At 34.6% G+C, this 14,080-nt stretch overlaps 1 protein-coding gene across 1 annotated transcript; it reads left to right on the forward strand.

The window, feature by feature from the left end:
* The first annotated feature begins 568 nt into the window (after nt 1–568).
* LOC129002799 (uncharacterized) lies at nt 569–12,197 on the forward strand. The gene is made up of 5 exons (XM_054430860.1): nt 569–942; nt 3,683–4,046; nt 6,899–7,039; nt 8,767–8,919; nt 10,181–12,197. Exons 1-5 carry the CDS (start codon nt 653–655, stop codon nt 10,352–10,354), a joined length of 1,122 nt encoding a protein of 373 aa, XP_054286835.1. The 5' UTR covers nt 569–652; the 3' UTR covers nt 10,355–12,197.
* Nucleotides 12,198–14,080: the final 1,883 nt, after the last annotated feature.

A 14,080-nucleotide genomic window follows, 5' to 3' on the forward strand; every position in this document is an offset into this window, starting at 1 on the left:
CAGAAAGAAGAAGCAGAGGAAAAACATAGTGTCTTGGATTATCACAGGCCAGTACAAAAGTAGTGAAAAAAACTGGAAAACAAGACTTCAATAACAAGACATAAAAGATAAATAACAACTTTAAATAACAAACTATCTGAACAAGTTAACAAAACAAGAGATTCGAAAAACAAAACCAGTATAACAACAACTTAGAACAACAAACGAATGTCGAAGGGTGGAATGAGGAACTATTTATCAGAAACGGCTCCATCCAATCTGTTCCCCAGAGCAACACTTAACGCAAATGTAACAGTTGCAGTTCCAAAAAAAGTAGGATTTGGATTTGATTCATTACTTCGGCGAGATGGTCGTGTCAGAGGCCCCCAGAGTCCAGACCCAAATTAATTGATGTAGACTAGACTTGTTTCTAAGCCGAACTGGAGTAGATTGAGTTCTTCAGTCTCGGATCGGATTGAGGTGGGTCAGCGTTCTTCCATTCCATTCCCTCCCTTCAAAATTTCCGTCGAAATGGAAGTGGACTTGTGTTGCTGAGTGGGGTGAGAGGTGAGAGGGTCAGAGGGAGAGGAGGAAATTGATTGCTATTTTGTCAGTGTGATAGTGCAATGTTCCAGTGTTCTTCCAAATTTAAAGTGGTTATTTAAACGTAAAAATGAGTGAATCGCCATGTATTACGTACATGGCGCTTTATATTTTGACGTTTCATATACTTCAAACAAATTCCCGAACATCAACATTTTGGAAATTGAATGTTGAGGACGGGAAAATAATAGAAGTCAACCAGTTCCCTAGTGTTGTTACTTCTGTTTTGCCAAACGATGACAACGACGATCCTATATTCAATATTATTACATCTACTGTTCATTACGGGAAGAGTTGGACCAAGAGAAGCTCCGAAAATTATTGTACGGATTGCCAGTCAATAAACTCCTCGTCGAATAGGTAAGTCTAGCCCAGAAAAAACCCAGATATAATTTTGATGGGTCCTAGGCCTAGGTGCTTACTTCCCAGAATTCTAGAAGATTCATAAATGTATACCTAGTATAATTTCAATAACCTTACAAATGACAGAACTCAGAATAATTTAACCCTAGCAGTGGCCAATGTTAGAAGTGGGGAATGGCCAACCCATTTTGGCGATTTTGCAGACCTTTTTTTGAAAATTCGTAAAAATTCAACCGTACAAGTAAACCTAGCCAACCTCATATTCATTTTGTTCGGAAAGAACAGGAGAATCTTGAAATAGTAATATCATAATGATTTAGACAGTGTATTTTATCGATAAAGTGAAAAAAATAAAAAAAATTTGAATTTTTTTTTTGAAATTTCAAAAGCGGCCTTGGTATTTTTTTTCTACGGATTTCTTTATGGGAAATTCATTATATACATTTTGTAGAAAATCTAATTCCCTACATAGAAATATATAACATGTTAGGAAAATATTTTTTTTTTATAAGTTTTTGGGGCGAAATATAATGACAAACGGAGAACCGAAAAAATTGAGAACCGTACAGTGTTAGTTTATGTTGTAAAAAGTTCTATAATACATGTGTATACTAATAATGATATATACATGTTTGTAAAGCTAATGAAGTAAGGAATCAAAAAAAGTCATAAAGTTTATGGTAAAAATAATTTTTTACCTATAAACATACGTATATAAAATAATGTTTATATATTTTAGCGATTTCTCGAAAAACAAAATTCACAGTACTTAGTATACAACTTTTGTACCAAATTTTTTTACTTCAAACCAACATAATAATCTTGTAGTGTATTCAATTACCAACATAAAAATGTATAACATGTTAGAAATATTTTTTTTGTAGGTACGTAATAGGGACATAATAATACAATAACCGCAAAACCGCAAATAAGTGTAAACTATAGCCTACAGTGTTTGCTTGTGTTGTGAAACATTATGTAGGCTGATGATATGTAGCCTACATATTTGTAAAGCCAATGAAGTAAGGAATCCAAAAAAGTCATAAGTATGATGGTAAAAAGTTATTTTCACCTATGATTATGTAGGCCTATCAATTTGAGAACGTTTTGAATTTTTTGCGCATTTCGAGAAAATGGAGTGTACAGTATTTAGTAGCCTATATAATTTTTTACCAAATTTTTTACACCCAAACCAATATAAACATGTTGTAGTGTATTCATTTACCTTTATAAAAATGTATAACACCTTGGGTAAATCATTATAACCCCTCTGAATGTCAGAATCGTCATTTTTGGACATGATGCTAACAAAATAGCCTACAGTAGTAGGCCTATTTAGTATAGGCTATAACTTTTTTACAAAATTGTTTACCCCCGAACCATTATAAACATGTTGTAGTGTATTCATTTACCTTTATAAAAATGTATAACACCTTGGGTATATCATTATATAGGTACAACAATCTCTGAATGTCAGAATCGTCATTTTAGGACATGATGCTAACAAAATACAACCTTTTATGAACACTATTCCACACAATTCAGTAATATTTATGCATGAAGATAACTGTTATACACACACACAACACTTCACTTACACTAACACTACGAACTAATAACATATTTAGTAATAAATCGCGGATAAAACTATTACGGCAACAACACAAACAAACAATGGCAATACAAGACAGCTGACAGACTGTGGCAGTAATGACTCACTTCCGTCGTCTACATCACTGTCTACATGCGAGCATACAGAAATAACCCTGAGTGCAGGGCTGCCACTCTCTGAATCTAAATTTCTTCCTCTTCAAAATGATATACTATATGACTAGTAATAATAACTTTCACTGTATATAATTCGTATTTTCCATACTGTCACCAGACGACTGTTGGCCATTTGTTAGAAATTTCGAAAACAGCTGTTTTCATAAAATCGTACCGATTGTGCAATCAATATTTAGTTATAAATATCACTACCACAATGAAGATAAAATCAATGGCTATCCAGTGGTATCACCCGCAACATCCCAAGACGAAAATTACCCGAGCAGGGTAATGCCAAACAAGACGTGTTTTGCCAGTTCCCAAGTGTCGGCTGCAAAAGTCGTACCGCGCCAAAATTTCATTTGATTTCTAATCGTCGTGACATTGTTATATACCTGCTACAGGGTTTGTTTATGTAATCAAATGAAAGTTCAGAATGTGATCTTTCGAATGGTATATATATTATTCTAATCTGAGTTGATTGTAAGTGTTTTTTTTACCGTTAAAAAAATTTCGGCCCATACCGTAACCAGACGACTTTGGCCATTCTAAGCATCAACCTCATACCGTAACCAGACGACGGTTGGCCACTGCTAGGGTTAACTTAACTTACATTCATAGGCTAATCAATTAACTTACCTAGGCCTAGGCTAAGTGCAATCCTTTTGTTAGTGTTTTGAAATGAACAGAGGCCCTAGATTTGATAGTATAAGTTAGACCTATCCTACAGACAGGGCAGGACCAAGGCTGACAAATTTTGAAAAAAAAAATGATAACTTGTCTTAGGATCTAACTTAGGCTCTTATGAAGCTTGACTAAGTTAACTACAAAACAGAAACTAGTTCTAACTTAATCTACTAGCCTAGGCTATTATTTTATTCCCTAAGTTATATTTTTAAGTCTTAAAAAATCTGGTTGGGAATTTTACGCCTTTCAGACTTAATCACAAAGTTTTTTTTTTAACTTTCAGGTCTGACCCATATGACGCAGAGGTTAATAAAACATCACACCGTCAAGAATCAGATATTGACGACGAGATATTGGATTGTGGGAAAACTGTCAACTTCACATATTATGACAATTTGGTTGGTATCGCAAATCGCATGAACCACCCAAATGTTCCTGAACCTCAGGTAGCATTGATCTTCAAGAAGCGCAACGCAGAACTAGACATTGAAGGATTGGAGAGGAGACTGAAAAAGGCAAAGAGAGAGAAACCAAAATCAGTCCAGCTGTATAACCAGATTGGAAACTTCTTCAGAATCAAGGGAGACACGACCAAATCAATTGAGTGTTTTAGGCGTGCACTTGCTGTGTCACCCCATAATGCCGAGGTAGGCTTAAGCTAACTTAAGTGTTTAATTAAATATTCTTGTAGGTACGGTAAAACTAGGAAGCCTACAAACCACAGTTAAGCTAACTTATTAGCCTAGATCTTTTAATGTGAAAGTGTATAGCCTGAATCTCAGGTATCTTTGAGCAGATTTCAAATTCCTCACCCAAGCTAGATTGGAAGTGGCAAGTATATGTTGGAAATTGAACTCCTCCTTCCTGCACCAAATTTGGAGACGCTAACTAAACCACTACACCTCTGGCTAAGTTAGCATCACTTCAATACGTTGTTGCTATTGATGCAGTCATTTATTGTGTCAGTAGTTTACTCATCTAGTAGGCCTACACATAATGTGTCCTTTTGTAACATAGGCCTACCAATTTTTTCGGTTAGTTTCTGATGATTAACCCTAGCAGTGGCCAACGTTCACGGGGTGATGGTTCGCCATTGATGCTTAGAATGGCCACCATCACGTGATACGGACGTGATGGTATGGGTGGAAATTATTTTAAAGGTAAAATACCCCCACCGCAGCAAACCTGCCGACTAAGCGAATTTCCATTTGCCTGATTGGATTTACACTAAAATATCTCCTTAAAAATATTACATTTATTCCCTATTTAAATAGAATCAGTTTATCACACTTAGGTTTGCTGCAACAGGGAGGGTAAAAGTGTCTTTTTTATGTAAAATGTTAATAGTTAGTAAGAAATAAAAACATTTTCCAAATTTGGGCAAAACATGTTAATAAACAACCAAACTACAACAGTTTACTTAGGCTATTCTCCATAAGGATAACATGACAATTTTAAATTTTTTGGAATTTTCTCCGTAACCATTAGGCGCATTATAACGCTTCAATATACTAAATTATTTGTTTTTTTAAGCTCTACAAAATTGTTTGGAAAGAAATTGCAAAATTTTATGTTTTTTGGGTCAAAAATGGGAAAACCCCATTTTTACCCCATAAAAGCCCCCATAAACCTCCGTTCCCATAGTCCGATCATACTGGTTCGCGAACTCGTTCGAATAAACGTAGGTTTACACGTTTGTACCAAATTTCATCAAAATCGGATCATTTTTGCTTGAGTTATTGCGCTAACGGACACATATATATATATATAAATATATATATATAAATATATATATATATGAATTTGAACGGATGGTGTTTTTGGCCTCTAGGGACCTCAAAACGAAAAAAAAATCGGTCCCGGGTCCAGGTCTTACCATGAGTACTACGGTAATAGCTTATTCCCTATATGGGAAATTCGCTAAAAACACTTATAATATAATCAACTCAGATGAGAACAATAGGCCTATTTAACCCTCCGAGTGTCCCTTGTTTTGGCCTTAATGTCTGCCTATTTTTTGCTCATTTGCAAGGTTTTATTAAAACGGATCTGAGAAGCTTGAAAACAATGTTAATTATACTGTTCTATATACCATTTTGTTTGGAAAATCATGGGCTTCAATATTATACACAAACCATTTAAGGAACATTTGTTTAAAAAAATTTTTTTAGGTAAAAAAAAATGTTGGAAAATTAAAAAAAAAAGTTTGCGCTCAATGAAATTGTATAAATTATAGGCCTATAAATATTTAAAAATAGCCACTTTGTTCTAAATTTTGTGAGGATTACAAATATATAATAATATAAGGAAGTAGATTTGCAAATAAATTTAAGTTATGGGCAAGAAACAGATTTCAGTACATAGCGTTTAGCTAAGAATGCATAGCCTAACCATAGCTAGGAATCTGGCTGATAATTTACATCAATATCACTACCTACTTCTTCAGGATCATCAACCAGCCCTTCAAAATCACTTAAATCTTCTTATAATGCACCACGTATATCACTACTTTTGATTTTTAACACTAAAACAATGATAAACGTAATAAAACACAAGCTGTTTACAAATACGCACGTCAGCTGTCTGCTACAATATTTTCGAAACTAAAATGAAAAGCGCTTAGAGACAGACCTCCGGAGAAAGCTCTGAATCTGCCAAATTAAATGATACCTAACTCAATCCAGTTCAATCCGATTTTGTCAGTCATAGAGCCTTCGCCGTAAAACAGTGTTTGTGAGTCAATGCATCGACACAAAACACTACACAAAGTGTGTTATGTGTCGAAGCATCGACAAATAACACTCGGAGGGTTAAACCATACGAAAGATCACATTCTAAATTTTCATTTTATTACATAAGTTAAACAAACCCTGTAGCATGTAGCCTATATAAAATGTCACAACGATTAGAAATCAAATGAATTTTTGGCGCGGCATGACTTTTGCTGCTGACTCTTGGGAATTAGCCTACCCTGCTCGGGTAATTTTCGTCTTGGGATGTTGCGGGTGGTACCACTCAATAGCCATTGATTTTATCTTCATTGTGGTAGTGATATTCAGAACAAAATATTGAAAAAAAATTATCGAGGCTGCTTTTGAAATAAAAAAAAATCTAACTTTCTTTATTTTTTTCACTTAACCGAAAAAACACACTGCCTAAATCATTATTATATTACTATTTCTAGATTCTCCAGTTCTTTCCGAACAAAATGAATATGAGGTTGGCTAGGTTTACTTGTACGGTTGAATTTTAACGAATTAAAAAAAAAAGGTCTGAAAATCGCCAAAATGGGTTGGCGATTTCCCATTTCTAACATTGGCCAAACTGCTAGGGTTAAGACCTTACTTAGTCAAAACTAGAGTCCAGTTCCAAAATGTGTGAAGAAGGGGAGTCTACTGTTCACCCAAAGCTAATCTCTATTGACTCTTATCAAGAAAGATACTGTTTGAAGCAACAGAGGGTAATGTTGATACTTAGCCTAACTGTTGGTTGGTTACAGGTGTTGTTGAACCTAGCGCGAGTCATGTTTAACCTGCAGTACTTGGATGATGCCATCTACCTTACTCGCCGGTCTCTGGAGGTTCAGCCCCCAGATAAGAGCGCCTGGCAGCAGTATTTCACCTTGGGCGAAATTTTTAAGGTGAGTAAAATCTGTTAAACTCCCTACTCAATCTTACTTCCATATATGGATGATTTGTCTCCAGTGTTTTACTTGTATAGGCAGAAGCAGAGGCAGCGATTGACCATATATGTGGTAAGGGGGGAATCCACAAAAAAGGCATGAGGTTGTCTTATGGAGTAAACATTACATCAACTTATAGATGTATCCCCTACCCCTAATGTCCTTCCTATTCACCACCACTGCGCAGAGGCACTCATTAGTAGGCCTAAGGTATTTTATGGTTAGTAACTTACTTAATGCATCGTGAGTGTAGGCACAGAAAACATACTACTATAACCCAGAATGCCAACCGCGTGGTAAAAAGCGTTAAGTACTTTGAGAGAGCTTTGCCTACAAACTGACAGGCAAAGCTCTCTCAAAGTACTTAACGCTTTTTACCATGCGGTTGGCATTCTGGGTTATAGTAGTATGTTTTCTGTGGTGTAGGGCAAGTGGTGCCTTGTGTATACTAAATTTATCCAAAAGAATGATTGATCTAACTCAGCTTTGGAAGTGAGTGTAATTTAACATAATGGGATGTAAATAATAATATTACTAATGCGTCACCTATTATACCTTGGCAATAAGCTACATAGAATACCTTAATAATTAATTCGTTAAGTCATCTGAACTTTTTGAACAACCCAATGATTCAGCTGATTGTGTCTTCCTATCACAAGCGTCAATCTGAAAAGAATAAAAGTAACGGGAAACCCTTCTTGTATAAGCCAAACTACATCAGCTAAAAGTTTAAAAATATGACTTGGAACCTTACATTCTTCAGCTAGCCTACAAAATCTACCGTTTTTAACTTACCAGACAAAAAAAAAAAAAAATAAAGAAAAATGGCCAACAAACTTTTCATGTCATATTTCAAAACTCATTAAAAGTACCTACCAAATTTATTTAAAATAGAAAATATTAGTTTAACCTTTCAATTAGAACTAATAGTGACAAAGAATTATTTAACTTAAATCTTACAAAATTTCAAACAAATACCGTACCTTTTACTCTAAGTAGGCTGTATGCTGAGTCCTTTCCGGGTGGGTGTCCAGCCAACCTCAAAAACCGGGAATTATCCGTGAGTTTTGATGAGCAGGAAAATTCTGTGAATTCAGCGTGATTTTTGTAAAATAAAACGGGAACAGAAACTTGAATATTCCAATAATCACAAAAATCAGACCGAAATCTATGATTTTTGTTGTTTTGTGTAGCCTAGATGAAAATCGTGATCGCGGGTAACTATTGCAAACAAATATCATGTTCCAGTTTTGCCATGAAAAGATAAAATTTTGAACCTGGGAAACCTCTAATTGTCCTTGAATTTTATTTTGATATAACGCTGTACATACACTGTCTTGGAAATAGAGAAATAAGTTTTTGCACTATTACCAACAACAATTTGCTCTTCTATCCTACCGCAATATGGCCAACTGAACTTCGCTTGCTAGTTTTAGTTGGATAAGCCTGCTCCATCTGTTGGTCTTTTGTGACCTTTGGCGTCATTTGAACTGCTGGATAGCAGGTGAAATAACACTCGTGTCTTCCAATTAACAGGGACCAGCTAAAACATAATGGACGAAGAAGTAGTAGGTGACAAAAATAGTAGTATTATTTTACGTATTACGACAAAGCTAAGGAACGTTCCTCTACTATTGCAAGGCAACTGCATTTCCCATTTTCAAACTCTGGTTTGTGTGTTGCAGGCTTATGGACACTACCAGGAGGCCACGCTGCATCTGCGTCACTGCTTGGAGCTGCGGCCGGAGTTTGAGCCCGCACTGGCAACACTGCGAGACATGGAAGCTCTTCCTGACAACAACATACACATCTACACTGTCCTCATCATCATCTTCCTGGTGAGTAACTGAAATTGTTTTGGGTTCAAATCCCGCCAATCACCAATGGATTTTATCGAAGTGATAGGCTTCTAGAATGAAGTAATGCTGTTTAAAGTTAGAGCCTATATCCTAGCATTTTTCCAAGATGTGACTAGCTGGCATGCTTGTTCAATAAAAAAACAGTAAAAAATCCGAGAAACTTTACAAGTTTTAGAAGTAGGGCGATTTTTGAAGGTGAAGAAGTGAGATTTCTGGAAAACGCTTAAGAGTGTTTTGTAGAAAATTTAATTCCTGACCATGAAAATGTTTTCAAATCTTTGCTAGTTCTTAATGTTTTCGAGAAACAGCCGTTTAAAAAAAATGTGTTTTTCTTTTGATGTGCCATAACTTTTGATATGATTGACGTAGAGATCTCTAGTTTGCACCATTCTTTTTCTTTTTTCATGCCCTCACATATATGTCATAATATGTCAAAAGGGGTACCTTGCAATTAAAAAAAAATTAAGTTAAGGGTAGGGGGTGTATGAGACTTCACATTAAATTCACAACAATTGTGGCCACTATGTCACATTTCTATCTATTGCAGTTTTTACATACAGTAGACTCCCTCTTATCCGGACTCCTCGGGACTGAGGCCAGTCCGGATTACGGGTTTTCCAGTTAAACCGATGTCCCCAAAAATAGACTGTTTAAATGCTTATTTGACTTAAATTTAACGGAGCACACGTGATCACTGGTCTCAAATCTTTCCCACGAGAACGGTCGTTTCAGTACCGCCCACTTCCTGCCGATCTAGTCTGGTTAAAGAGATGTCATTTCCGCCGAGTGTATTCCGGTTAAACCAATGTCTGGATAAGAGGGAGTCTACTGTAAATAAAGAAGCAAGTTTAAAAAAAAACACCCTGTAATAGGGCTTATCTGCACAAATATAAAAAAAAAATGTTGAATAGGCCTGTTTGAGGTTTTTAGCATTTTTCACCAAAACAAATATTACACTTAAAAATAATGTTATATATGGAACCAAAGGGAAACTCTCCTAGTTATTTTGGTGGTGGAACCATGCTGATCGGTAAAAGAATCGCAGAGAAATTGGTGAATATCCATAGAAATAAAGACATTGCCACAAACAAATTGGGAACCTCCTCCTTTTGTTGGTAATGGGAAGTCGGTTAAAAGAGTTTTCTTCATTCATTTCTTTCATTCAACCCTCCTTTACTAATCTTTGTCCAAAATTTATCTGCATTAAGTCAAATTTAATTGCAATTTTATTTAATTACAGGTGCTGGGCGTGTTGATAACGGTGGTGTCGTCGTGTGATTCCAACCTCGACTCGGAGTTTGCCGAGGTGAAGGCCCACCGACACTTCAACCGCGCGATGGCCATGCGCTCCCTCAAGATGGGTATATCGCCACGTGCGCTGCGCACCAAGCGTTACAACGGTGGTTGCGGCTAGGCCGGCCATCTGCACTTCTCTCTTTTTATACAGCACAAATTCCTTAGAAATCACATACTTCATAGACGTATCGTACCTTCTCGGTTTTATTATTGATGTAAAATTTCTTTGATGTTGACGTTCGAATGGCATTGTTTGTTGACAAGGTAGACGATCGAGTGAAAATGCAATCTTGGAAACACTAATCAGTCGGATGGTCCTAAGCTGAACTGAGGTTTGTAAATGTCTCTTGTAGTTTTACGTAGTGTTTGTTGTTTGACATGAAAACATACCTAAATACTTAGTTTTTGCAATGACTTACATTGAGTTCTGTTAGGATAATTATTAGTCGGTATTTTTACCACTATAATCTTACATAAAATGTTACTTTTAGATTTTTGCTATTTAGGATTGGAGTCAACCATAATCTAGTAAGAGGGATACTTGTTTTGTTGACAACACTAATAATTAATAATTTTTCTTTTCATGAATTTAAATTTTCCAGAAGTACTAAAAAGAGTTTTTGTCCAAGACGTTATTTCTTAGTGGTCCAATTTGGGATTGGAATGAACTAGCAACCAGGATGGAATAGATGTACAGAAATGATGGGAAACTCATTAAGAGTTAATAATCTAGTCATTCTAAATTAGTGAGGTAATGTATTTATTTTTGTAAAAATTACTTTCTGAATAGTGTTTCTAAAATAGCATAGTTTTAGTTGTAACTTTTTTTGCTTTTCCAATTTATTTTTGGAGTTCTAATAGTATTTATCTGAAGTAAACTATTGTCTTAGTGTTTTTCAGATCTAGAACCTCCAATTTCCTTTATTGAATTCTGATCTTTATAAAAGTACAAATCAATATGAATATCATTAACTTGGTAGGAAGACTAGAAAGAAGTTCAAAGTTCAATAAGCTTGTTCACTTGGAAAAATTAGTCATTCATACTGTTACACAATTTAGAATACAGGAAGTTAAAACTGAGATAAAATCACAGCAATATTACGGATATAAGTAAGAACACAAACCATTTGTTGAGGATGAAAGGGGGATTGAAAAAAAAATTTTAAAGAAAAATGTTATTCTAAATTTTTTTAAGAAAAATTTTGGTAGAAATTATATTCAGTATTATTATCAATATCACTTTGGAAGGCACTTAAAAGCTATTTTATACCCAGATTTAATGTTAGGGCACAACCAACTGTTAGTTTTACAGTTAGTGGTTTAGAAACATATTACATTCTTTCCCAGTCAGTAATAAGCTTTAGGAAAAAGTTCAATATTAAGTTTATCTAATGATTCTTTGTGTCTGTCTGCTGTCTGTAATTTTATTCCGTGAGTCAGTTGTATAATCTTTTCTTCCCAAATTAAATCCGAATACCAAAAGGATTAAAAAGAATTATCCAATAAATCATTTTCTTTTGAAAAGTTGTGGTTTTATTTTTTTTATTTTATTAACTCTTACTGTGAAATGTCAAGACTTGCTTGTGGAATAAATTTTAACAATAACAAAACAACTGAAAAGATTGAATCTTGATATTTAGGAACTTTTAACTTCTTTCAATTCATTGGGATGAGTCTCATTATTATTGACTTCAAATGGTTGTGAATATTGTTAATATTAATATTGTGTTCAGTAACTTTTATTTGCTCTTTACTCGAGTTGGCACTTATCTTTATTTGTGTTACATTTATTGTCACAAAATCCTTGCAAAATGTCCAGTTGTAAAGAATTTTATATTTTCAATATGTGCCATATTGTAAACTTCATTAGAGTTAGCTTTATTTTCTGTCATTTGTTGTACATAATTTATGTATAAGATAATTTTTTGTACTTAAGGAATAAATTTGTGTTGATTAATGAATTATATTTTTTACATTTGTTCAAATTTCAAATTATTTGCTTCATATGCAGCTTGAAAAAAAAATATTTGTCTTCCAATCAGAAAGTATTCATTATTTTGTACTTGTTTTCATTAAGAATGATTTATGTAAAAATTGACTTCATGACAAAATATGATATTACCTCCAGTTTCTATTAGTGTGTTTGTGTTTTTAAATAAGAATTCAAGACATTTTTGGTGTATTGGTATTATTACGATAGAACCCCGCTAATTTTATCTTGGATAGTCCGACTCCTGGCCAATGCGACGGTGCCATCGCCCATGATGATGTTATCACGGTAATATTGTGATCATTTTCTATTGTTGTTTAAACATCATCACTGTCTCCTGAAATCGGGGCAAAAATCTTGTTTGTCCTCCGCGGTCATGGAAACATCATTATCGTTTCCCGTGATTGGGGCAAACCCTTGAATATATTTAGCAGTAACATCATCAGCATCTTCCGTGACCAAGGAAACATTATCGTCATCCCCCCTATCGCGACAAAATCTAAGATACCCTTTGCAATAATAGAAACATTATCATCGTCTTCCATGATCACATAACAATCTTGTGGTCAATTGTCTTCGCGATCTCTTCAAAATACTGAACATTTTCTAAACTCGCTGGAACATCATCTTCGTCTCCGCAATAACGGAAACTTAATCCTTATTATCTGCAAACATGACAAACTCATACCTGCGGTAATGGAAACATCATAATCCTCAACCGCAATCGCGGATTAATCCTGAACATGCTTTTTTTAAGATAATCCCATCTTTTCACCGACCCAGGTTCCAGTCTCGTAGGTGACGGATTAGCGGGGTTGTACTGTCCTGGTAAAGTGTTTTTTAGAGTTAATAAAATAAATTTGAGTTATTAGAATTTATTAGCAGTTGGTTCATTGCAAATTAATTGTTGAAACTTAAAATTACATCTATTCTTTAGCTCTAGTAAGAAGCCAAAGTACATTATTCTTTTGTTCCTTCAACGGACTGGACAGTAAAGATCTCCTGGTTAGACCCATTTGTGTTCCGATTGTCACAGAACCAAACAGTATAATTACTTTGAATTTTGGTCTTGGTATTTCTATGTCTCAGAATGATAATTTAATTTGGTAAAACTCGACCCATTGTATTCCTTACGAAATCACTACAAACATTCCACATAAAAACAAAATGATTCTAAAATAAATGTTGGCTTGAATTAATTTTACATAAGATTTAGTTCAAAATCAGGGGCGATTAGTGGGAGGCTGCCTTCTGCGCATTAAGAATGAGATGAATAAGGGAAATTCTAATGAATAAAAAAAAACGGAAATTCTCAATACTGTATACAGTATTTAAAATATGATAACATATTTTCTGTGCCCCCCCCCACCACCTAAAAATGTATATTAATTTACCTATGTCAAAGAAACTGTATATTGGATGTGAACCCATTGCTACTTCATAAAAAAATGATTTGATATTGTATGCTTTCCTTTATAATTCTGGTGTTATTTCTGTGTATTTTCAGGGGATTCTCAAAATTTTAAGTAAAATCAGTCCTAAATGTTTAGTTAAGCAAATAAATGTGTTGGGTTTTACGTTGTGCCAACTTAGGCTTTGCGAATTTCACAGGTAATTGTTTATTTTCTTATTGGTTCCTAAGTAGTTGTTTCAGTTTGTTTATATTGTGAACAAGCAATGAATAAATAATTTATTATGAAACAAACTACTAGTGTTTGTGTTTTCCTTTTTGAAATTGTGATTGTCCTAAGGTTTCATAAGGTTTTTTAGTCTTTAATGCCTTTGTTCTATCCACCCAAAAACTTAAACATTGAAATATTCAATTAGTTTAATATGCCTTTTTGTTTTTGATCA

The sequence above is a fragment of the Macrosteles quadrilineatus genome, unplaced genomic scaffold (assembly GCF_028750875.1).
Source record: "Macrosteles quadrilineatus isolate MER2022 unplaced genomic scaffold, UCM_ALF_1.0 Scaffold_9__3_contigs__length_116548681, whole genome shotgun sequence".
Lineage (NCBI taxonomy): Eukaryota > Metazoa > Arthropoda > Insecta > Hemiptera > Cicadellidae > Macrosteles > Macrosteles quadrilineatus.

Coding starts and splice junctions, on each gene's coding strand:
- LOC129002799 (XM_054430860.1), top strand. CDS start 653: ATGAGTGAATCGCCATGTATTACGTACATGGCGCTTTATATTTTGACG. Junction 4,047..6,898: donor TGTCACCCCATAATGCCGAG/GTAGGCTTAAGC, acceptor GGTTGGTTACAG/GTGTTGTTGAACCTAGCGCG. Junction 7,040..8,766: donor CCTTGGGCGAAATTTTTAAG/GTGAGTAAAATC, acceptor TGTGTGTTGCAG/GCTTATGGACACTACCAGGA.